At 33.2% G+C, this 25,979-nt stretch overlaps 1 protein-coding gene across 11 annotated transcripts; it reads right to left on the bottom strand.

Moving 5' to 3' along the window:
• Window positions 1-1,259: 1,259 nt before the first annotated feature.
• LOC126713586 (type IV inositol polyphosphate 5-phosphatase 3) lies at window positions 1,260-25,797 on the bottom strand. Of its 11 annotated transcripts, none has more exons than XM_050413363.1 (13): window positions 25,535-25,797; window positions 16,922-17,071; window positions 15,892-15,926; window positions 15,571-15,769; window positions 15,228-15,299; window positions 14,105-14,180; window positions 13,887-13,991; window positions 12,718-13,570; window positions 10,263-10,447; window positions 6,262-6,370; window positions 4,634-4,776; window positions 2,493-2,727; window positions 1,260-1,621 (listed from the first exon to the last, which is right to left on the bottom strand). In XM_050413363.1, the coding sequence occupies exons 3-13, from the start codon at window positions 15,922-15,924 to the stop codon at window positions 1,601-1,603; spliced, it is 2,031 nt and encodes a 676-aa protein (XP_050269320.1). In that variant the 5' UTR covers window positions 15,925-15,926; window positions 16,922-17,071; window positions 25,535-25,797; the 3' UTR covers window positions 1,260-1,600. The 11 variants fall into 11 exon arrangements, with proteins under 11 accessions (XP_050269320.1, XP_050269319.1, XP_050269325.1 ...); XM_050413362.1 differs by having other exon boundaries at window positions 16,901-17,062; XM_050413368.1 differs by having other exon boundaries at window positions 15,571-15,727; window positions 16,901-17,062.
• Window positions 25,798-25,979: the final 182 nt, after the last annotated feature.

Below are 25,979 nucleotides of genomic sequence, written 5' to 3'. Positions count from 1 at the left end.
CTTAGCTGCTCGTCGGGCAGTTTTGTTTGCCAAGGAAATTAGTGTTTTTTGGGTTGTGGTGGAGGGGGGATTCTCTGCAGGTAATCAAGGCTGTCAATTCCGCAAAGCTGTCCAAGACTCCATATGGGCATATTATTGATGAGATTAGATTGCTATCGTCTTCCTTATCTTGTTGTAATTTTGTTCATGTCCAACGCGAGGGTAATAAGTTAGCTCATGTCCTTGCATGTCGAGCAGTTATATCTGCAGATACTAATGTGTGGATGGAAGACCTTCCACATGATTTGGATGATGTTTTATTGTTTGATTTAGCTTAATAAAATTTCCTTACCGGTTTCTCAAAAAAAAAAAAAAAAAAAGAATTCATATAAAAGATTATGTGGCAATATAATTGTTAAATAGTTGACGTGGTGTAAGACACATAGGTTGCCACATCCATTTGTAATAAAATTGGTAATATCCATTTTTAATACTCTTCAAACAAACATTACCTTATAGAACAAATTGCACGCGCGCACCCACATACTCGCTCTCTCTCTGTGAATCAACTGCATTCCTCCTCGAAAGCATTGAAAATGAATAAAAGCCCAGCATTTGTGTACAACTTCTTTACAAGTCACTTGGCACAAACAGAAATAGAGGAAACAATCCATTTACCATCAAATTCTTCAAAGGATGAAAGATTTTGGGAACATCCCTCATATGTAATAATGGAAATCGAATTGCTTGCCACTAGCATTAGGTGGACATGCAGCGTAGGACATTTTCAGTCATGGAGCATATCGTATTCACCTAGAAAATCATCCCTATAGGCTCTAATGCATCAAGGCTTTCTACCTACCGCATCCAACTTAGCAATCTTATAGTGTTAAGGTTTTGAAATTCAAATCAAACCCTAATAGTTAAAAGAGAAGTACATCATGTCATGAGCCTTGTAGCTCAAATAGCACATCCTGCTATCAAAAAAAAAAAAATAGCTCGTCCTGGTGTTCCTAACGAAAACATTCAGAGTTCAAATCTCATCTCTTTCATTGTATCTATTGAATTATCATAAAAGAGAGAAATAGTACATCATTATCCATGTAAACAGTTTTTAAGGAAATGGACCCAAAGATGCTATTGGAAAATATAAAGATGACATCTTACAATTGTATCTTCAGCAGAGCTGTTGCCAAACATAGAGTCTGGGTACATTGGTAGTATCTATTATGACAATTATATTAAAAAATAAAAATATGAATTTTGAATGGAATGAGGACTCAAGGCTGAACATAGCAACACTATCTCATGCAAACATGCATCAGTTATATTTTACAATATCTACTTTCTAAAAATTAGAGAACTCTTCACTAATCACGATGATATTCAATACACAATACATACACTAAAACACATGTAGAAACCCAACTTTAGAACTAGTATTCTCTACAAGACCTATTGGTAAAACCCCCTTACATAAGACAACTATACACTAACTGCAATGACAAGTTTATGAAATCAAAAGAATGAATGTGAAGTGTAGTAGTAATATTGAAATTTTTACAAGTTGCAAGAGCTCTAACCCATAGCCACTTGGAATGTTGTCAAATATTAGTCTTCCTTAACACTCTTCAGGTATGTCCTGAAAAAAAATATCCATGACCAGAGAGAATTGTATTGAGTATGAATACAGAAAAAATAGGATAGATCCAACATGATAGACGGCTCACCCCCCCCCCCCCCCCCCCCCCCAACAAAAGAAAATAATGAAAAAAAAGAAAAGAGGAAAAAGAAATAAAGAAGGAACAGCATTTTATGTTGTTGTTTCTAGTTTGGGAGTGTAATTTATTAACATTGACTCAGGATAATAAGCTATATGAATTCCCCCAGCCACTAATTTGCAGTTTATCTGTGATTAAGCTACATGAAATATGTGGGGAAGCAGGGGAAGCATGTGATCCAATGGCAACCTTTAGCTCTTGGATTGGGTTTCATGGCTGGTGTAAAAGTTGAACAACAAATGTAGTTATGTAACTATATCCTATATCCAAGCTTATAACCGAGACAGCTAGTTGTGTTTTAGAGACACCATGGTGTATATATATATACACACACACACACTAGGCACATGGGCATTTTGAAGCAGGGAAAAAAAAAAGGAAGTCCAACTCACACCTTGACGAAAGTTCAGGGTGTCAGACGAGTTGCTAAATATAAGCAAGAAAAAAATTTCCCAATCAAACAAAAGATTAAACATTCAAGCCAGAGAGAGGATAAACATAAAGTTTGGGTGGGTTAAAGACTGGCACCCTTGAAGGTGCCAGCCTGTTAGTAAAAACTTCTTGGTGTCCTACCAGAGAGATTCAAATCCTGGCTTCATCAGGGTTGGGGGCTTTTATAGGCTGAGGGAAGACTTTCCCCCTGGTGAATCCCAGCTCTGGGACCACATGAAAATAAAATATGTTGAAAATGATTGGCACCTTTAGAAATATACTAGTATGGAAATTACTCACCTCTTCCAATCTTAAGCGGCCCATTCCAACTTCCATACCCATATCCACAATGGATTCATCATTTTCAATCTCTGCATCTGTAAATGTGAGTGCTCGCTGTAGCTTCCTAGGAGAAAACACCTCAACCTCAGCCATGTATGTGGCAGTCACAGGTCGGTGGTCTGAAAGTTTAATCTCAGCTCTCCTGTAACTCAGTAGCTTCATTCCCTTGCCATATGAAAGGATACGATCACACCTGGAAAAGGAGTGAATGCTAAGGTAACTTACACACGAAATTGATCATCAAACGATGAGGGAATAAATGCTATTGGTACCTAATTATCACAGACAATTAAGTGAGGATTGGACATTCATCTAAAAAGGATTCAGATTTGACAAACATATATCAGAATATATCTAGTTTTGATCAGTCTCTTTAGATCTCAATTAAGGACCTATGGGGACTTTCATGTTCACTAAGTCATGAAATGTGTTTTTACTATATGGGAATCAAAACTAAGCCTATCAACCATGTAAGGGAAAATTCTCAAAGCAGAAGTAAACAATTACAAAATACAATAGTTGATGGAGCAATCACAGAACAGCAATAATTTATTACATTATAAATGGGAAGATGATGAAATGGTGCTAGTTCTCTTTGGTGTAGCCAAAGCACAAAAAGTCCCATTATTTCATGGTCTAGGAGACGTGATTGGTAGGCAACCTTACCCCCAATTTTTTTGGAGAGGTTGATTGATTCTTGGACTTAAACCCATGACCTAAAGTTTTTTATGGAAGGCACTTGCCATCACACCAAGGCCCAGCCTATGGTGATGGTTCGGTTGGTGGTAGTGGTAAAATTAAGAGAGGAAAGATGCCATTACTCAATATGGCAATGTAAACGTAGCTCGCAGGTATGTATAAGGTACCCGACGTCAAATCAGACGTTTTGTTTTTGTACAAGTTAATACTACTTAGGACAGTAGACTTCCATTTCATGGCTGTCTCATAAAAGCTAAATACTTTGCACACAATTTCTTCTATAATATTCACTCCCTATACAAAAATTCTCAGTTTACATATGTGACAATGCAGCTCTCAGAATCAATTTCAGAATCTATCACCAAAAGGCAGATCAAGGAAAAGCTACTGAGCTAGTAAGGACTGCCAGTTAGACCTTCTCAATACCAGGCATTCATTTATATGAGTTCTCCTGAAGCTAATAACGGCAAGATAGATACTTGTTTTACTTTTAAAAAAGAAAAGTAAATACACAGTAGATGAAAATAATTAAAGTGCGTTTGGAAGTTTTTAAGGGAGGGGAGAGTAGAGGGTAATTTTTTTTTTTTTGGGGGGGGCTTGGAAGGAGAGGATAGAGGAGGGGAATGGTTATCCCTTCCCCTTATTTGGATGTTTTAAAATTAAATAGGGGAAAGAGGAATAGATGAATGGTCATATAAATTGACAATTATGACCTTCTTTTGTTAATTTTAAAGAAATAAATATAAATTGACATCATAAGGGCAAAATTGACAATTAATTTTTTATTAATATAAGTGAAACCCATCCCCTTCCCTCCCCCTCCAAATTTCCCCAATTTGAGGGATTAAAAAGGAGGGTTTGGAGGGTTAAGATAGCCCCAAATCCCCTCAAACCCTTCCCCTTCCCCCTTTAAAAACATCTCAACAAGATTCATTAAACCCTCCCTATCCTTTCCTTTATTTCCCTCTCCTCCCCCTCCATCCAAACACACTCAGAAAAAGTAGTAGGAACTGTTAAAGCTTCATAAATTTATTGAACATGTGAGATGCACCTTACACAGCAAAGGCAACAATACTATGATGAACATACGGAGAAAAACATCAAAAAATAACTACCACTAGCCACAAAGACATGCAAGCCGAAAGGGATGAGATGCATTTGTTTGAAAAGGCAAACAAAAGAACCCTAAAAAAACCACTGTAGATACACATGAATGCCAGAGAAAAGTAAACTTAACTAAGAATTTGAAGGATAAGGTTTACTTAAACAGTACAGTCTAAATCATAATTCACTCTAACATGATCAATTAATCATTTGCTAAGGATGAGTGAACAACCAAATAAGCACAATAGTAGCAGGAGTGGAGATCAAGCCCTTGGACTAGGCAAATTAAATCATACCATGCTGGTGTACGCCTCCCAGACTTTGGATCCTCTCCATAGTACTTCTCTGAATTGACTTCATATTTATATGTAGGTGGAAATTTTAAGGTACCCTCCAACCATCCATCAAATGTACGGCCTTTTTTAAGCTCCCGCAGAAGCTGGCAGAATAAGATCTCAATGTAATTAAAAGCCAAATAGGCATTCTATAAGGCTTACTTTTCTACATAATTATATCTTTTAAAAGGATAAAGTTGCCTTCTGTTTGCAATGGCAGATAAATGATACTGAAAAGATATATATTCTGAAATTTAGCACCTCAAAACATCAAAAGACATACAACTATGTGAACAGGCATGTTTGCTTGAAATTTCATTAGGAAAATAATTATGCATAGGAGACAAACGTTCTCTTAATGATATTTATTATCCTCACTCACAACCCTCCCTCTCCTGTGGACAAAGTTTCAAGAAAGGGGTTCACAACTTTTCTCAATTTTTTTAAGAAATTAAAAATATAAATAATAATGCTACAATAAAGAGTAAAATTATTCAACAAAAAAAAAATTGTTGAGTAACTACAGGTTCAATGCAACTCAAAGTTAACAACTTTAAGCTCCAAATGCCTTTCATTTATGATTCCCTAGCTCCGCTAGACTTTCACTCAAATTCTCTTAATTATTGATTTCCCAAGCAGTATTGAGTCTATTGACTTTATGTCAATAATGCACATCTTAGGATAAACATATAATAGAATTTTGTGTCATGATATGTTATGGCATCTAGAACCCAAAAATTAATATACAATAAAACAGAGATCTAATGATATAAGGGATGGACAATCAGTCATATGGTTGTATCATTGGTGATCCACGCTCAACTTGATGGCTTCAGGTTTAAGTTAGCATTGGTTTCTATGAATATTAAAACTAAGTTCTGCAATTCAATTGTCTTTTATTTCTTTTTATATATATATTTTAGTAAAAGATTAACAAGTGCAATGCAAATACTCAATATTCAGAAAACATTGATCTGCCCATTCTTTTTAGCATATATCTCTATTTGGGGATAATATATCACCTAGAAAGGCCTAACTGCAAAAGCATTATCTAGAAACTTCAATTCTCGTATACTATATCCAGAAAATTAAAACCATTATAAAAATATAGCCACAGACTCCAAGACCATTAGAGCATGTTACATTCTACTGTGTTGCAATGTTTTTTTCTTTAGTTAATTTTGCATGTGAAGAAGATGAATAAAGATAATGGAGAAGTAACCACAGACAGAAGGAATAAATAATTGCATGCGAACATTATCTGTCACCAGAATGAATTAATTTAATTACATGTTAAATTAATTGCTAACAAATCTTTTCACATATCTGTCACCAGAATAAGGCGATATTCCAGAAATTTTGCAATGTTTAAGAAATACAACTTCAATTGCTTCACATTTTACAAGTTACTACATTTTCTTGATGAATACAATATACATTCTTGGCCTACTATTGAAGATAATTTGAAGTGAGCCCATCACTTTTGTCTTTTATAGTAAATAACAGGAAATGACCAGGGCATTTATAGTGCTACACTGATATAAATTACTTCAGTAATACATACTATCATAAAAAGTTTGATAATTTACCTGGTCACTCTCAACCAACTTGGACCAATCCTTATTGGAAATAAGTTCTCGTGTTTTCTCATACGACAGGTTTATTCTGTAGTTCAGATCACCCAACCAAATTATCCTTCTGCAGAAAAAATAAGATAATGTCATTAACCCAATTATTTTCAAATAAGGAAGACATAACTCCTGAAGTATATCAGAAAAATGAAATTGAAAATTAGCTGAAAATTAATTTAATATCAAACATATTTTTTTATATAGGACATTTCAGACAGATTATTGTAATATATGACGGGATGAGGATATGGTATCTCTATGAGGAGCTACAGATATTCAATTATTCCCACTCCTAGCTTAATTGCAGAAGTGCTATCAAAATTTGACACAAACATCAGCAATCTGTCGTTCTGCTAGTACAATTTGAGCAGTAGAAATCTTTATACCACATCCATGTGTGTAACTAATACATAAATATTTTCTTCTCGCCAATTTGGATATAAATGTATTATTCAAGAAAATACACGACATTCAAAATGAATGAATAACTTTACATTATAAAGAGATTAATGTAGCTCAACCATCATTAGCATCAAATTTAAGATCTATGAAGACATCCTTTTTAAGTATACTGAGCTGAAAAAATGAAGGAACACGAAGACTTTTTTTTTTTTTTTTTTTAATTTCAGAAGTCAAATATATTTTATCATTGGTCATTTGGATTTTATTTTAGGTCTTATTAGATAATTAGGTTATTTGTATTTTATCTAATATCCTAAATTAAAGGGGTATTCTCATAATTTAATAATTAGGCTTTGATTCAAGTCAATTTGGATTAGAGTTTAGTTTAGACTTCTAGTAGTCTATATAAGCATTCTATTGTATTCTATGGGGAAAAATGTTTATGAAGAATAAAATTTCAGTTGATATTTTTTCAATTTGTTGGTGCTGAATCCAACCAACTGTAAGTGTTGTTTCTTAAGATTTTTTATCTCACTTGGTCTTGATTCCTAGATTTATCTTATTTTTTCTTTCGGTTTTTCCTTGCGTCAAATTTCAGTGAAAGAATGAATCCCAATCCAGTCTTCAAGCAAAGCCAAGAAAGCCACCATAACTGTCACCCTCCTCTGTCAACCAATACCATCCTCACCACCAAGGAAAAAAAACCCTGCAAACCCCAAATTTCCAAACACAAAAAACCCAAAACCCAAGCCACCACCACCAAGACCCCGTAATCCAACCACTGCCAGCAACTAAACCCAGGCTCGCACCAAAATCCACAAAACAATATAGTTGGACTTGGAATTCTAAAGTATTAGGCTGTCCCAATCAACGTGGTCTAACTCACAAGCTAACACGTTGGGCTATCCTTTAGTGTTCAAACAGTGCATGGCATGTGTGTTGCTTCTCTTTATTTAGTTATCGTGCCAATAACTTCTTTAGTGGGCTCTATTTACTATTTCCAGATTGGAAAAACTCCTAGCCTTGTGCAAAATGGTGATATTGGTAGCACCTACTTTTGTTGGTCATTAAGACCAATGGATACTCACCAAGTGGTTAGATGAGATGGACCAAGTGCTGTACAATAATCACATATATCACATGTGTAATTCATAGATTTACATGATGAATTTAATAGTTGCACATGGGAGATTAGTGAACCAATAAGATAGAGCCATGTGGCCAATGAGAGTAGGGTTGCGGTAGTATAAATGCATGCTTAAACTCTCATTTCTATGCATTGAATAAAATTGCTCATCATCTGTGTGCTTAGACTTGAATAGTCTTGTTTGACTGTAGAGACTCCCTTGAAGTAGTCTCACTTGGAGGAGGTGACTCTCCCAAAGAAGTCACACACTTCCATTCATTCATCCATCTTTTCATACAAGATCTTTCCCCATTCCATTTCCATAATCTTTACCCTAACCCTAATTGCACCATCTCAACACTAGTATATTTTCCCTTCCACAATCATCTTCAAAATCATCATATACAGTCTTCCATAGCCTCACCTAACCCTACCATGTCCTAAATCCCTTATCCTGGTCCTCACATCCACAAGAATCCACATCCATTCTCACACATCCTTACATACTTGAACCCTAAATCCACAAACCCTAGTTTTCACTTCTGATACCATCAAGAACATACTTGAATTCCCGTAACAACACAAAACTCCTTTTAGTTCCTTGCACAAAACCCTATAAAATATAATGAAGTCATCCAAGACCTTTGAGCAAAGGTTGAGAATTTGAACACTAGGTTCAATGCCTTGGATGGTCAACTAGTATCCATGAACTCTTCCATCCAAAGACTACCCAATACCCTTGACAGTAAGGCCACCAAAACTTAGCAATAGAAGAGAAATGTAAGTGCCAACAGATTTGCTACAACGCTAGAGTAGCAATAGAAATATTTGAACTATGTGTAGTAGACTTAGAAACTTTTCCTCAAAAATATGATGGAAACTGATGCATTTAGATTATGACAACTTTAAATAACCACTTGGGCTTGAACAAGGCAATTATTAGGATAACATGCACTTAGAACATAAAATTATTGGAAAAAGTCACTCTAAAACTAAAGAGCTCTAGACAATTATTTTCTTTTTCCACTTTGGTTGATAATATTTGAACCTAAGACTTATGAAAATCCCATCCCATCCCTTTACCAGCTGACCCAAGCTCAAGGGCAGCTTTAAACAATACTATTTGACAGAATATAACAGAAGAGATGTTTCACATTGAAGAACAAACAAAGAATTGCAGCTGAATAAATAGAACCTAACTACCACATTAGCAAATGAAATCCCTTCTTTACAGAACTAAGAGCACATTTGGTACATTGTAATAGACTCTGTAATGTAACAATTATTCATTAGGAGTTAGGAATAACCATTCAATTGTTTGATTGTGTTTTTGTTACTTGTAATAGTTATTCCTTAGGAATAGCTATTCTTTAAAATGAAGTGTATTTATTTCTTATTAAAAGGAGTGTAATTTCTATCTCTTAGCCTTTGCTATAAAAAAATAAAAAGCCCCATGCCCTGCCGCTAAGCTCTTCCCTACTAGGTACTCTCTCTCTTTGGTGTGAAGAAGATTCTTTTTTTTTTTTTCTTTTTTGGTAGCTTCCTTAATCATGTACGCAGCAATTCATTAATTGTGAGTACAAACCAAACCATTTTTTATTTGAAGTCAAGATAAATTTTGTTAACTAATTCAAACTGAAATGTAATACATCAAGTTCAAGCTGTTCTGCAACGACATCAGGTACATCCTCAACCCAAGAGATATAATCATCTATACAAACTGAATCATTATGATAGCAGTTTTTGGGTATTTAGTTGTTATGTCTAAGGATAACTAAATCATTATGATTATACCACATCATTATTTTGCTGTGATTACAAAGTGAATTATTTTGATAACAGTACAAGCACAAAATAATATTAATTATTATTTTGCTGTTATTTTGAGACTTTAATGTTCATTGGAGATATTATCATTTTTTTTATTTATGGAGATATTAATTTTCAGCCTATAAAAATAATATTAATTATATACCCTCTTTTTTTTCAATTTATACATAACAATAACTTACAAAAAGTGTAAATATATAATTTTTTTCTTAAATGGTATATTAAGAAATTTGGCTAAAATATGATGTCATTCCACCCCTTTATCATATTGTACCAAACTAAAGGATAAAATTAAGAATTTTTCTATCCTTGTGTTATCACCAAACGGATGAATATAAATAATTAGTCCATTACAGCTTCTTGTATTTCTTGTAATACTTTTTTGATAGATTCCTTGTAATACTTATTCTTATTACATTGTAATCACCATTATAGTGTACCAAACATGCCCTAACTATTTCCACCATCATATGAGAGAAAGGATACCACCAAATAAACCAAAAAAGAAAAGAAAAAAATCCTTGTCAAGAAATGAGAGAGAGAGAGAGAGAGAGAGAGAAAGAAGAGTTCAGAGTTTTGCAATGGTATGGCATATACTTACTCGTGATCAAGGATGCTTTTGGGAAGCCCAATATCAGAATACGAATGAAAATGAGTTCTTCGATGTATTTCACGCACATCGGCATTTCTTTTTAGTTCATCTCCATCTTTTTCACCTGATGTCAGGTGGGTACATATAAAACAAAAAAGGGTCTGATATACGGACATGCTGACAGAGATTGATCCCTGGAAAATTGAACAACTGTCATGAAATCTATAAGACTGCCATAGCTAACATGGATTTCAAAAGTGAAAACAAAAAAATTAATATTACCCATCAAAATTAATTACACTAACAGTTACTATCTACATGCTGAATATCAAATCATGAGGCTGGGGAAGCAAGGACCTAGGATTTCATTATTTAGTTGCAAGGTATGCTTTCATCTCCAAATATTCACATCAAAAGATTGCAAGCCACATAGAAGTTCTGATGTGATCATCCAAAAAGTTTCAAATGCATGCATAATGTAGACAATATCTAATCTTTAAGGTTGATAATTATGGCATAATTTCTTACATAGGAGACATTGTTTTTGATAAATTACCGATTGTCACAAAAACATAAGCTGTTATAAAATGATAACTTTAATCATTTTAATTCTAACATTCCCTCTCACGGGTGGGCCCAAACTCCCCCTTAATAAATGGGACCCAACATGTGGGATTTTTTAATATTTTAAATGAGAGGTAGAATGGAGACAAAAATCAAACTCAAGACCTCTTGCTCTAATACCATAATAAATTACCGATTGTTTCAAAAGCTTAAAAAATTAGAAAATGGTGAATTTGATCATTTGACCATAATTCTAACAGTTTTAAATTATAAACATGCTTGACAGGCACAAAATTCAAGTTTTAGATACTTGCCAAAGCCTCATGGATCCTAATATGCAGCTTCTCACCTTCATTAATTACACAGCACCAATCTAAACAGAAACTTCACAATATGACATTAGGCCTTCAGCAATCGATAATGTAATAGCTTCTGTTAGCTTATGAAATCATGAATAAGAAAGGGAGGAGAAAATTTTCGACCTTAATGGATAAAAGTGGGGACAATTCTCATAGTCTGTACAAAATACATTGTTTCATTAGTTGGTTCCACTTTAGATCCTTTAAAAGCATCCCAATGGGGAAGCCTAAAACTCTAAGGCATAGAGATTAGAAGGAATTCAGTGCCTAACAATTGTATGTAAAGAAGCAAGTAAAGATGTGATACAAGATTTGCTCTTCTAAGGAAGATGCAATCTGGATAATCACTGCCATCTTTTCAGTGAATATAAAAAATCGATGCCATGTCATTCAAAATACAGGTTTGGGTAGGGTAAACTGGCTGGGTTTTTTTTTTTTTTTTTGTTGTTGTTGTTGTTGGGGGGGGGGGGGGGGGGGGGGGGTGTTTGTAAATCAAAGCCATGTCATTAAAAATAGGTCACCTCATTGCTCCATTAGCCATGTACACATGAAATTTACCAAAACAAGACAGAAGGACCGATAGAGCATTTGAAACTTTCGGGACTGAAAGTGCTCAACTTGCAAACTTTGGGGACCAAAAATCAATTTTGTCCTATTGTTATTAATTACCACAATCCCTTTTTTTGATATACTCCAACTTAGGCCATGAAGATGTGATAATGATACTAACATTGAAAATATGGCAATTTGGAAGAATACAAATCACACAGAACTGATGTATGAAGCCCACAATAAAAAAATAATAATAATAATAACATTACATGCAATGCAAGTAAAACCCTTTGACATGTTGGGGTAGATCTTAACAACAGATAGTTTGAGCAAGTGTGGAATACTCTTTTCTTTTGGTGCTGTATGTGTAGATCGAGTGGGGAGTTAATAAATCATTTATTTCTTCATACTGTGAAATTGGTGAGATAAACTATTGGCATCTAGTGTTTTGTTTATTCAGGGTTAGGAGGGTTATGCCAAGAGCAGTGGTTAAACTATTGGCATGTTAGAAAGAAAATTTTCTTAAGAAGATGCAATGATGACATTTGAAAGTCAATTCCTTTTGTGTATAATCTAGCAATTTTGGAGAGAAGGGATGTGTGTATCTTCGAGTTATGTGAGTGATCAGTAAGGAGGCTAAAAATTTGTTCTTGATGTCTCTCTACTATTGGACAGGAACTACTTGTTTATTCTCTTTTCGCACATGTCGGATTTCCTTGATCTTCTGAACTTTAGATTTAATTTTGTTTTTGGGTGTTTCTAACTATCAAATAATAAATAAATTATTAAAAAAAAAAACAGTTTTTTTTTGGGGTGTTTCTCTTGTATGCATCATGTGTACTAGGATTATATCCCTTTTGTATTTTCTTAGTGAAACTAATTAGTAATCCCAAAAAAAATCCATTACTCTAACAATGAAAATAAAACAATCAGAACAGTCAAAAAGAATTCACAAAAAATGCAAAGAGATGCAAGGAAAAGAAGCAAACCTTGTTTCCAATGTAGCCCATAACACCAACACCAACAGTAGACACCTTTAAGTTCTGAATATGTCTGCGCAAGCTCCTACGAACCCATATAGTGAGGAAAATCCCAACCATCTGCTTGCTTACTATCCTTACAAATGATGATCTTCGTTTCCTCTTAAAAAGAGACTCAAGGTCAATTTCTGCAAGCAAAGCTAACTGTGATGGCACTTCATTTGTGGTTGACTTGAAAGAACTATATGTTCTGAAAGACTTGGTTCCCCTAAAGGACCTGATCAGTCTTAAGGAATTTGGTCTCTCTAACACATGCTGAGATAGCAAGTTTAGTGGAGGATCTGGCCAGCTCAAACCAATCCTTTCAGATCCACTAAGCATTCTGGTTAATTTGCCAGTGTTTTGGCCTACTGATGCTTCCACATCTACTGAATCTTCTGTCCGCAAACAATTTAACCTATCCAACCTCTTTGGAGAAGAAAATTGCCTCTCCAACTCTTGTTCACATGGCAATCCGGCACTTCCAGTACAGTCTGAAACTCCAGAATTCAAACATATGCTTTTCTCGGTGATTGGTTTATCCTTGACTCCATCAAAACCAGTGGAATCTTCATCAAATGGATGAACTTCCTCACCTACATCACTATCACTTTCAAACAATACCTCCTCTTCCACACCTGGGATATCATCAGATGGCTTGAACCTTGATGGAGAAGGTGGATCACTGAAGCTTTTTATTTTGGATTTTATAGGTCGAATTCGATTCAGTGTTTCACGAATAATGTTTTCCCACTTTGGAACTGGACGGCTACTTTCAGCACCAAAGATATTCCCAGCACTTAATGGCACAATCTCCTGAAGACTGTAACCATAAAGCATAAGTCATGCTTCTATGAAAGACTCTCCCGAATATAAACAACAGATTAAGAGAATAGAGACTGCTACAATATATTAAAAATTTAAAACAGAGGAAGAACACTTTATTTTTTTAGAGATAAATGCAATATCAACAACTATGACAGTTAACAAAGCAGGCGAGCACAATCTAGAGCAAATACGGAAGCACCAATTATCTTTACACAAACTATACATGTACTAAAATCAAATAACATAGGCAACTTATTGTATTTCAATGTAATATCAGTAACCAAGGGAAATTCAAGAAAACATACACTCACCCAATCACATAGATATCAGCTGGCTCATCAATATCTAGCCAATCATCAATATCTAGGTTGTCAGGTGGAAGTTTCCCTCCAACATTCCATGTCCCAACACATATTCTAGGACAAAAAAAGGACCAGAAATTAGAATAATTGGCTAACTCAGACTGATAGACCATCACTTGTACCCTTACCCAAATCAATAACTAACTGTTAGATTAAGTGTACCATACCTGAGTTCCTTTGAGTTTATATACTGTGCCCTAAAAGTCTCTGATTTTCTTCTTCTTCTTAAACTTGGAAAAGCATCTGAGGTCCAAAAAAATATATGTTGTACAACATAATAAAGTAGTATAATACATACTTATCAAAAAAATATATAGTATATTAAAATTTGTATTAACACAAACAAGAATATAAAAAATTAAATAAGGCAGAGAAGACAATATTAAAACTGAAAATATACATGATATATAATACTACATTTTTTTTACAGTAAGCCACTAACCTAAACAAAAAAAAATAAAAAAATAAAAAATAATTTATATATAAATATACTGGAAGATAGCAGAAATTAAACAATTTACTTATGAATTATATGCATCTGAACCAACCAGGTTGTTGCATAAAATGGAGTCATTACCCCAAAAGAAGATGAAAGTAATTTTTAACTGGCTTATATCTAATACTACAGGATGATTCCATTATCATGTGGGGGCCAAATTCTCTACCCTCTCCCCAAATATAAAAACTCAATCTAATATCTCCAGATATTTGCATTTACTAGAATGAGCAAGAAGAGGACCATGAGGCCAATCTCAAGATTCATCCAGAAAAGGCCTGCCATAGTTTGAAGCATTCTCCAACTTGTTGATTAGAAAAAATGCTAATACACCTAATTTCAGTAACATAATTTAATACAGCTACCATCTTATTCATATTTAAGAACTAAACTAAACCAATACAGCAAGCACAGTTGACTAATTACATCAAGCAATCTTCTCTTTAAATTTCAAATCACTCTAGATTCCATTTGGCCAGCATTGGAGACCCAATTTCCAATGCCACTATTTTGACTGTTTCAACCCAATTCCACTTGAAAAATCAAATTTCTAAAATTCCAAAAGATAAGAAATTCTAATCAAATCCAACTGTGCACAATTTAAAATGGGATGAATGATCTTAATTCAAGAATTAAAAGTTGTCAAGAGCAGAGTCAAATGGTTTCTATTCCTCCGTCACCGAAATAAGTTTTGCCACAATTTCAAGAAGCCACTGAAAATTCTATTAAAGAAGTCAATCTTGATCATGCTGTGCCAATTTAGAAAAAATGAAACTGTGAACTTGAAAGGTTACCATTAATATCAACACAACCATCATACCCTCTGTTGCCCCTAGGCTTCAATCGTCTTCCCAATTGACCAAATGCTACAAACACCCACTTGATAGTCAGGCCAAAACATAAAATGCATTACACAAAACTATAAAATGCAGCCCAGAACAGAGAATTACTTATGGTTGACACTCAAAACTCATCTACAAACCAAATTTCCAATAAATTCAGGTAAAAAAAGAATTATAAGAACCAGTTCCAGTAGTCCTCATAGCATATTCAGAACCAATTAACCAAAACTCTTAATGGGTTCCTAAAATTCAAAAAAAAAAGCTCTAGAAAAAGAGAGTAGAGAGAGAGAGTGACCCTGAGGGTTGGAATTGTTAGTGTCATGTTGTTGTTGTTGGCCTTGGTCGTCATTTTCTTCTTCTTCTTCTTCCTCTTCATCTTCGTCAGCACTGAAATCAGAGTCCTGGGTGGTGATGTTAAGCCATTTACGCATCACAACTCTAGGCCAGAACAGCTGCACGCACCAATCCAAACAATACAGTTCAGCCCTACTTCTCTGCAATGTTTTTACCTCTTTTTTGTTCGTCATCCAAAACCCAAATACCAAAAACAGCTACATATACGCACGTGTCTTATACTTATACAACGTCAACAAGAATAAGAAAGAGTAGTAGTTACCTCTTGTTGGTGTTGCTTTGAACCTTGCTTCATATCTGTTCAAGATATAGCGGAAACAAAATGCCACAACAAAATTATCAAAGTGAAGCTTGCAATTTTCAATAGAAATAGAAATAAATAAGAAGAAGTAAGCACCTACGTTGCCAGAAAATAACGGCAGTGGGGGAGGTCATGGACTACATGTTTATTATCCCTGCTTTGACCTTTGGGCTAATTTTTTTATTTATTTTTTTCTTTTGATAGTTGGACTAATTTATTTAATATTAGGTAAAGTCCAAAACCAATATTAGACTCGTTGTACCCTCAACCAATAACATTTCATCAAGGTGGGGTAATTATTGAATACTCTCGAAATATCACAAATGCGTACTCCTTCTTCTTACATAACTTTACATAACTGTAAGTTCTATTAATTAAATTAATGGTAGAACTCATAATTCATATGAGATGAGAGAATATTCAATAATTTTCCATCAATCAATGAGATATTTAAAAGATAAAGAAATTGATTATCTTGGATAGAGTATCATTTCTTAAAAATAATAAGGTTTAAGGTTTAACACACTGTCTCAACATTTCCTTTTAAAACATCAGGAAAAACTAGATGAATTATAAAATTCTCCACAACTTATTATTATTATTATTTCAAAAAACAGTAGGCACTTCTTATTATTATAGCTTTTGTTAGCATTACACTTAAAAGATGGTTAAGGAGAAAATTATTGAGTTCCATTATATTGAGAAGCAATCAAAGAAAATAAATAAATCCTTTTTTTAACTAACTTATGTCATTACATCCAAAAAATTGAAAGATTTTTATAATAAAAAATTTAACCTTAACCACCATCTACAAAGCACTCATTTATTATTACTATTAATGACTACTAACAAGTAAGGGGTAGTGTGGACATTGTACGGTAGTGGCAGGTCGGCTGGAAGGGACCCATGGTGTCTCTCTCTCTCTCTCATTTTTATTTAATTTTTGTCTAATATTCATATTTAAGGATACTGTCGCATCCAATTCAAATACCTTTATCTTCATCTTCATCTTCATGGAGCCATGCTTGGATCCAATGGCACTGGAGCGTTGAAATACCGACACATGTTCACTTTTAAACATATGTCACCATCTGGTTCGGTCCAATGCATTAGACCTAAAAACCAAGTCCACCTGCATGATCTATGATGTTGGTTTAGTCACTAACTTACAACACTAGACATTGGACACTTGAAGCTGAAGCTAGGCCGACAATATTATTGTCACAACTACTTTATTTTGACAATAACACCATGGGGAAAATAAAAATCATGGTTCATGAAACAGTGGAGGTCGTTAGTTTTGTTTTTTCTGTTGTCTTTCTTATATAGTACAAACCTCTTCAACATTTTTCTGTCCCAAAAAAAAAATAATAATAAATATCTCATTTCTTCTCAAAAGAAAAAATCTCTAAGCTCATCAATTGTTGATTGCGATCACTATCAGTTTTAGATGGCGTGGATGCTTTGGCTATTATTCTTTGCTGCCATAGTTTGGTCGATTTTGAAGAAAATGATTGTTAGGTTTGGGTGGGAACTTAAAAAATGTGTTAGAATTCTTCAAGAAAGCAAAGTAGGATGGAATTTTCAAACAAAGATGCTCTCAACTTCCCCATTTGTAATTTGACAAAGAAATAAAAGAATCATACAGCTAAAAGAAAGGGTAAACATTAATGGGTATTGCTGACCAATGACTACTGAATATTCCTGACAACTTGAAAATTCAAAGAGAGTTTGAATTTTCAATAAATGATGATAACTTCTGCTGTATTATTCGAGTCGATCTCCAACATGGATAATTTATTCCCCCTTAAACAGGAGATTTGAACCTAAGGCTGTGTTTGGTTCATGTAAAAGAATTTCTATTTTCCGGAAATACTATTTTCCGGAAAGGAAAATATTTTCATGTGTTTAGTTGCATTTCAAAAAATGTTTCGAAAAATATTTTCTGGTGTTTGGTTATGTTCTTGAAAATACCATAGAAAACACATTTTCTACTTGTTGCTCACATTTTCTCACATTTTCTCGATTGCCAAACGAATATATAATATCATTCATTCCTCAATACAGAAACACAAACAAAACCCAGAAAAAAAATCATCAAATCCGGTCAAATCCAGTCACATTTTCTCACAGTTTCTCGGTTGCTAAACAAATATGTAATATCATTCATTCCTCAATACAGAAACACAAACAAAACCCAGAAAAAAAAAATCATCAAATTCGGTCAAATTGAAGAGAGAGAGGCGACTGGGTTCGACGAGGGGCGAGATCGCACGGCGGAGGCGAAGGCGAGATCGGCGCAGTGCTTCGCGAGATCGCGATCGGCGCGGTGCTTCGCAAGATCGCGATTGGCGCGGTGCTTCGCGAGATCGCGATCGGCGCAAAGGCGAGATCGCGATCGACGGCGCGATCTTTCTCCCTTTGCGCGTTCGCGAGATCATTCTTTCTCTCTCTCTTTCTCCCTTTGCGCGTCTGTGAGCTCTCTTTGCATGTCTCAATTCCGGAAATCATTTGAAGTGAAAATAGGAACGGAAATGAATTTCCGTGGTCAAAGCTTCTTTTTTACGGTCAAATGAAAATGATTTTCGGAAAATTCTATTTTCAAAACCAACCAAACAGCCTATTTTACAGAAAATGATTTCCTGAAACCATTTTCACCCAAAACAAACACACCCTAAATAAGTTGCATTTTCAATAAATACACCTACGAAGTAGAGAGACTAGAGAGAATTAGAGAATGTTATTGCGTTACAAAACTTTAGATAAATATTTTCTATAATTGTCCAGTATCATGTGATGGGTTTGTTTTGAACTTTTTGTGACAGGAAACCAATTAAGAAACACATGTCTCTATCTCTTGGAAACTTGATCCTGGAACTAAATCCAAGATTGTTTTTGCATTAAAAACAGTTCAAGATCATTTTTTTTTTCTCAAGATATATAATAATCAATCAGATGTTAGTATGTTACCTATCATCAATAGTATTTCTCATCTTATGAGATAGTAGTTCTCATCTTGTTTTCTTATGAATGAGTATACAAATTTTAATAATAAAAAGGTTACTTGAAAGTTTTATGAGAACTTTAACTATAAAATTACTTAATCAAGGCATACGCATATAACACGAAGATAAAGAAAAAACGATGCATTCCAACCATATTGATTTCTTGACAATAAGAATAGTTTTTTTTTTTTTTTTTTTTTTTGTAAATTACAAATTATTAAAATTGGATTTCAATTTCTTTCTTTCCCCCTATTGCATTGCACCTATTGCATATATATATATATATATAACCTATTGCATTGCACCTACACTAATGTTTTCCCCCTTTGCTAGGTGCACTGCACCTGCACTAAATACTAGTAACAAACAAGCCAAGAATTTTAATATTATGATGATGATGTTAAAAAATTCAAGAAATTTTTTTTTTTTTTTGAGAATAAAAATTCAAGAAAATTAATTGTGGAAAAGTATTAAATCCACATGAGGAATGTTATGATAGCATATAAGAAAATTGAGAGAAATTATTAGATCCACATGAGATGAGATGAGAGTCAAATATTATGTGCAGGACCCACGAGCCATGACCCATGCATATGTGATATCAATTCATGTCCACCCAGCTCAGCTCAGGTGAGAGGGGACAGACTCCTTTGGAAGATCTCTAATTATTTCTTCAAAAATGGAAAATCACCGACCAAATCGAATTGCAATCCCTAAGCATGCATGGGCAATTTGGTTTCTTTCCATCAATTTAACCTTTTTCTTTTGTTTATTAAAAATTGGAAACATAATTAATCATTTCCATTCAATTCCATTCTATATTTTGGTTAAAATCTAACTCTAATCCACTGAAGAATATATATATATATATATATATATACTTATCATCTTCTTCTTTTACCTGAATGGAAAAATAAATATTTTTCCCAGAAAAATTAAAAGATTTGTCACCAAAAATAAATAAATAAATCATACACAACCACCTTGACCCCACTCTCCACCGCGTGAATAATTCCTAATTTATTTGCCACCATCGCTACAAACTACGTACAAAGACATCGATCCCACTCTATCTATCCGGTCAAGTCATTAGATTTGCCAATAGCATCATGTGGTGAGGGTGCTTCCAGACTTTAGGATAAATTAACAGCTTCATATTTCATCATTCATTGAGGGTTTTTTTTTTTTTTTTTTTTTTTTTTTTTTTTTTTTTAATTTTAAATGGTTTAAACATTAATGTACAGGATTCCAGTGCAGACAGACCACAAGACCAACACATGGCCTATTTTGAATATATGTTGTGTTCATATTACGTCCATTGCTTCACTAAAATGGACAGAAGCCAAATCCTTCTTAAAATACTTAAATTAATCTTTGAGTTAATATAATTCTCTATCCCACACACAAAGTCTCATGGATCTTATGAGAACTAATTAAAACCGGCCACTGGCTAGAACACTATCATTTGAGACTTAACAATTAAGCCAAAGTGCCAAACTTATGTTATTTGCCTTCAGAAATGTGTTATATTCTTATATCTAAATTTTAAATTAAGCACTTTTCTTTATTAAGCTTTTGTTCGATCTTATTTGTTGGATATGTATTATATATACGACTCACGAGCATTGATAAATTATTAGACAATACACATATAACCCAATACACTTATAATTATACCCCAACACACTATACGACAAAAGGAAGTAAATGTTGTGCCATTTTCGGCGTATAGAAATAGCTAAGTGCTAAACAAAACAACAGTTTTGCTACACATACATGTATTGTGGCATGTTGTTCGACGTAGGGTTCTAAATTCATTGTAAGCTACAAAAGCACAGTTTTTGCCACGTGCCATGCATGTTCATTGTTCAACGTAAAAGCTTCTCAACTCTCAACTCAAAAGCAAAAAACAAAATGGACCACAGCAGCTAGCATACGACACAATTGCAATTTGCAAAAAAAATAAATAATAATAATTAACAAGATACCATAATTTAGTGCCATATTTGAAAGCATCTTTAATTATTTTGTTCCCAATGTTTTTCTGTTTGTCTCAAAGCATTCTATTTGATCTTTTGATTTAAACATTAGATTATTACTATTTACTTCTTTTTTTGACTGAAGAAGGTCGACTATTTACTTCTTCTTCTTCTATTTCTTTTTCGAAAAAGGTAGTTTTATTATTTATTTATTTATATAATCTGATTACCCTAAATATAGAGTAGTCCTAGCTAGGACACTCACGTGAAGTGACTACATCATACATATTGTCTCATATAACATTCGGCTGGCTTAGTTTATGTTGGTAAGATACGCCAAGTCTTAAGTCTTGGGTTTGAGACTCAAATAATTAGCTGTGTACTGATGCTAACTCTTTATATCCTATCTTCATCTTAAATAATTGACCTAAAAAATAAGTAAATTCTTTATATAGACTAAGAGTATGGAGTCTCGTCCGAAAATAAGTAGAGTAAAGAAGTCATTCAAGTAAGGAAGTCGCCCTAATCACCCCTCTTACCTATTTTTCTTTTACCAAAAAAAAAAGATTATTAAACAAAAACAAAAGACGGAGAGAACTACATATCCTATTCTATATAAGGGAGGATTGGCTCTAATTAATATATATACAACATGATTTACGACTTGAAAATGATTTTTTAGTATGAAAATTATTAATTAACTATGTGATTTTTTTTCTCTTTCTTTTTAGATGGTTAAAAATAATATTTATTAAAAAAAAAAGTAATAATATACTGTCCTCCCTGCAACTTTAAACCCAAGACTTCCCCTCCCTCCCTCTAGAGAGGTATCAAATCAACCCAAGGGTGCAGTGGTAACTGGTAATTACTAATTAGCTACGTGGTGACCACTTGAGAGGATGAAATTAAAGGGTAAAATATTTCTCCATTCTGCCTTGCGCATCCTTTTATGTTATGCAACTTGGGTGATTATTAGGAAAACGTGCCAGGTGTAGTAGTAGTACTGTAGTAGTACTCATCAATAAATATTAAATAATAATCACAATCTATGTGACTAGCCTCCTTTCCGATGGTACTTTTGTCACATCCTTGCTGTGAGCCTGTGACCATTCTGTCTTTTACCATAAAATGATTCCACAAAACGAAAATTCCATTGTCTTGTCAAATAAAAATAATTCTTGTATATGTAGAATTTTATAATACATGCAATTTATTTAATTGAGTCCACCTATGATCTCTGTTAATTTAAATTTTATATTTTTATTAATTTTTGTTATTTTTCTATGCCTCTGCCAACAAAACCTTATTAATAAGTATCCATTTGGGTAAATAAATAAATATTTTTGATTTTTTACTTTTTGTCTTATCTCTTTTAATTTGCTATTAAGTTAACTTTTTAATTTTTTTTAAAGCTAATTTTTAGCTCATCACACATTTAACACAAAAATTATTAAAAAATTATATTTTTTTTTAATAAGTAAGTTACCAAATAGGCAAAAACTATAAAATACCAAACTGACACTAAAAAAAATTGTTAGTGTGGTTCACCCTAAAGAGAGAAAAAAAGAGAAAAAGTTGAGTCATGGCCTCGTGGGGGTCATTGACAATTTGACATGGGACCTTCTAGAGTTCTAGGGATTGCGATCACCGAGCCTGAGAGGCAAAAATTACTGTTAAGCAACGTGTAATTGATTGACACTTGGGACCCAAGCATTGTTCCCTATGACAACGACAGGAATAGGGTTGAGTTACCTTGTGACACATCGTATAAATTCAATACCACCTCAAATCTGTTATAATTTAATGATGTCGTAAAAAAAAATTTCCTTTGAAATAAAAAGAAAATAATATATTTTTTAATAAGAGTAGAGATATATTATTAATAAAAAAAAAATTACATGGTACATCAAAAAGCACACCATTCAAAACCTGAGCTAGCAGATCCTCCAACCAAATAAAAAAAAAATCAGAAACACAGCATACACAGCTAACAAATTAGCAACACAATTAAACTTAGTTGTACATTTATGTAATTTTTAAGAAACAGTTCAAAAATTATTTCTCAAAACAAATAAACTTCTAATTTTTATAAAAGTTGTGAATTCAAATTGACCCATCTGTGAGCTTTCTTCATACGTTTGTTTTTTTTTTTTTTTTTTTTTTTTATTTTATTTATAATTTGGTGATTTTTATTCAAAATTTTGTCATTTAAATTAAAACTAATATGCGCACCACACAACAGAAATGGACGAATTACATAAGAATTTGATTTTTATGATGCAGCACAAGGTATGAATTTAAGGGGGTCCTGTCTTTCACCCTAGGTTGATACTTGATAGTTGATACTGATACATCCCTCAGTCGTTTGAAGTGTCTATATACATGAAGGTGCGCCCCTTTTGGACTCAAACTTTCTAAGATATAGTTCTTTTTTAGGAAAGAAGTAAGTAAAAACTTTGTAAGATGTGATTTCTTCCATGTGAAATGCGTGCTTAATTTTTTTTTTTTTTTTTAAATAAAGGTGAAAATATTATTAGAAAACCAGAAAGTAGATAAAAAAAGGAGGAGCAAGCCTAGCCTACCTAACTAGCTCAGCTTCCTCGATGACAAAACAAAAGAAGGGGGCCTGCCCAAAATCAAAGGTACTTGAAAAGGAATTTTCTAAAGACCATGGGGCCGAAGAGTAAGTTGCCTTATTTGCTACTCTATCGACCCAAACAACTTCTAAGGGTTTAAATGTATATTAAAATCAAATTATATATAGATATATATATATATTAAAATAATGATGTATAAAAATGTCAGATTTTTTTTTTTTTTAGAATAAAAAAAAATGTCAGACTTCAAAAGCTTATTTTTCGAAATATGAGAGTCTAATTAAAAGTTAAACATTATATAAAAAGATGTTAATTAAGGCATGTGTAAGATAGTAAGTAGTAAGGATAAATCCAAAAATGGAGAGAGAAAGGATGAGTCATCACCACTCTCTATTCAGGGTTTTTTTTTATAATTTTTATGAGGTGGATTTGACCCCATTTCTTCTTCTTTAACAAAATAAAATAAAATAATCCTCAACATTGCTTTTTTAAGAGGATTAGGAAAAAAAAAAAAAAGGAGAAAGAGAGGGAGAGAGTAAAATATAGATCAATAAAGTTGAATTCATTCTAAATTTCTATCCTAAGAACTAACCTATATTTTTCTTCCCAAAAAAAAAAAAATGTTGGAAAAGGACACTCTTATTTGGCAAAGGAAATTTTTTTTTTTTTTTTTTTTTGCCTCACACTTTGAAAGCATTATTATAATACTTTTGCTTAATAACTTTCCTAGCTTTCCTAAAAAAGTAGATAAATACTTGAAGGGTATGCTAAAGGATAGGTAATGGTTAACAATCCATTTTAGAAAAGTTCTGACACCACTTTTATGAAAAATGAAAAAAATTATCAAAACATTAATTGTTTTTTTTTCCCATAAAATTTTTTTTTAAATGGATTATTAATTATTACCCAAGCACATTCGTTACTCGTTAGCATTTCTCATACTTAAAATGTTTTTTAACTAGTGCCTATTAAACCAAAATGTTTGACGTGTCACGCACTAACTATTGGTCTAGTTTTTTTTTTTTTTTTTTTTGGTTAAATACTATTCGTTTAGTTATAACTTATAAGATTGACTTTCATGTACGCATAGCATGTGCTCCTCTATTATGCATGATTAAATCTTATTGAAAAAGTTGATTATAAATAACACAAATAGATAATCAATGGCCACATCCCATCATTTTTTATTTTTTACCTACTACGTTACCTATTAGTTAATTATTGTATGGTCCAGCTTGTTTGGACACGTGGCACGTCCATCTAATTTCCAGTAAAAAAAAAAAACCAAAGATCATATAAGCCAATATTGGCTTGGTTTCAATGATGCGATATCAAAGGGGATTAGGGGAGTATTATTAATTTTGATCTAATCCATTCCTCAAGGTGGAAAGCTACAGATTTATGAGTTCTAACTTCTGACATTTTTTGTATTTTTAATTTTTAATGAGGAACTTCTAACTTCTTAAGTCATTGTAGCTAGCTAGGGTTCTGTAAAGAAAAAGCACCAAGTAGAAAATGGAAATGATTAAAAATAAAATAAGGAGGAGAGTCTTGTAAAATACACTTCTGGGCATTCTTGGCTACAGATCAAATTAAGAATTTGTTGATTAATTGAGAGATCTTCATCTTTTTTGGGTTTTGCCCAGGATTAAAAAAGAACCAAAAAATAAAATAAAATCTAGTGATAGTTTTCTATAAAATAAGGAAAGATAATCAATTAGGTGATCTTCATTCTAAAAAAACACTTGGCAACTAAATTCAACTTCTCATGGAAAAGAAAAAAGAACACTCGACAAACACCAATCAATAAAACCAAATACATATAACTTTCATATCTCATATACTTTCATTTTTCATTAGCAGAAATGACCATATAAGTAAGAAAATAAAGATAACCACAAAAAAAAAAAAAAAAAAAAAAAGCATAAGAGAGAGAGAGAGAGAGAGAAGAAGAAACTGAGAAGGGAAAAATGGCAACGTTGATAAATATAAAAAGATTAAGTGGATGAGTGAGGAGTCATACCTTTGAGCTTTGGCTTAATTAGTGGTTGTGAACCGCTTAACCAAGAAGCTATCCTTGGATTCTCTTCTCTGCCTCTGCCTCTGCCTCTGCCTCAATCAATGCAACTATTTGTTTTTCAGTTCAGGTAATTAAGATCTATTTTGGTACAGAACCCAGAAGAAGGAGAAGGGCCGTCTTCTTTCCTTTTGCAAAGATTAGCTCTCTCTCTCTCTCTCTCTTTTTTCTGCGAAAATGTGGCTATTGGGGTAGTGTGTGTCACTAAAGAAAGGTACTGCTTCGGCTGTGTTATAAAGTGCCAAGAAAGATCAATGTTCCTTTCTACCCTTTTTTTTTTTTTAATTAATTTTTTATTCTACATCTCGTTTGAATCTTTGATCCAACAACAATGGTAGTTGGTTCATCAAAAAAAAAAAAAAAACAACAATGGTAGTGGTAGTACTCCTTC

The sequence above is a fragment of the Quercus robur genome, chromosome 2, assembly GCF_932294415.1.
Source record: "Quercus robur chromosome 2, dhQueRobu3.1, whole genome shotgun sequence".
Classification (NCBI taxonomy): domain Eukaryota; kingdom Viridiplantae; phylum Streptophyta; class Magnoliopsida; order Fagales; family Fagaceae; genus Quercus; species Quercus robur.
This window is presented reverse-complemented; position numbering and strand designations above follow the sequence as displayed.

Excerpts from the sequence above, each read along its gene's own strand:
- LOC126713586 (XM_050413359.1), bottom strand. The coding sequence starts at position 16,064 with ATGACCTCCCCCACTGCCGTTATTTTCTGGCAAC. Across the intron at positions 13,992-14,104 it reads ATAAACTCAAAGGAACTCAG|AATATGTGTTGGGACATGGA; the intron begins GTATGGTACACT and ends TTTTTGTCCTAG. Across the intron at positions 6,371-10,262 it reads AAAAGCATCCTTGATCACGA|AAGGATAATTTGGTTGGGTG; the intron begins GTAAGTATATGC and ends TTTTTTCTGCAG.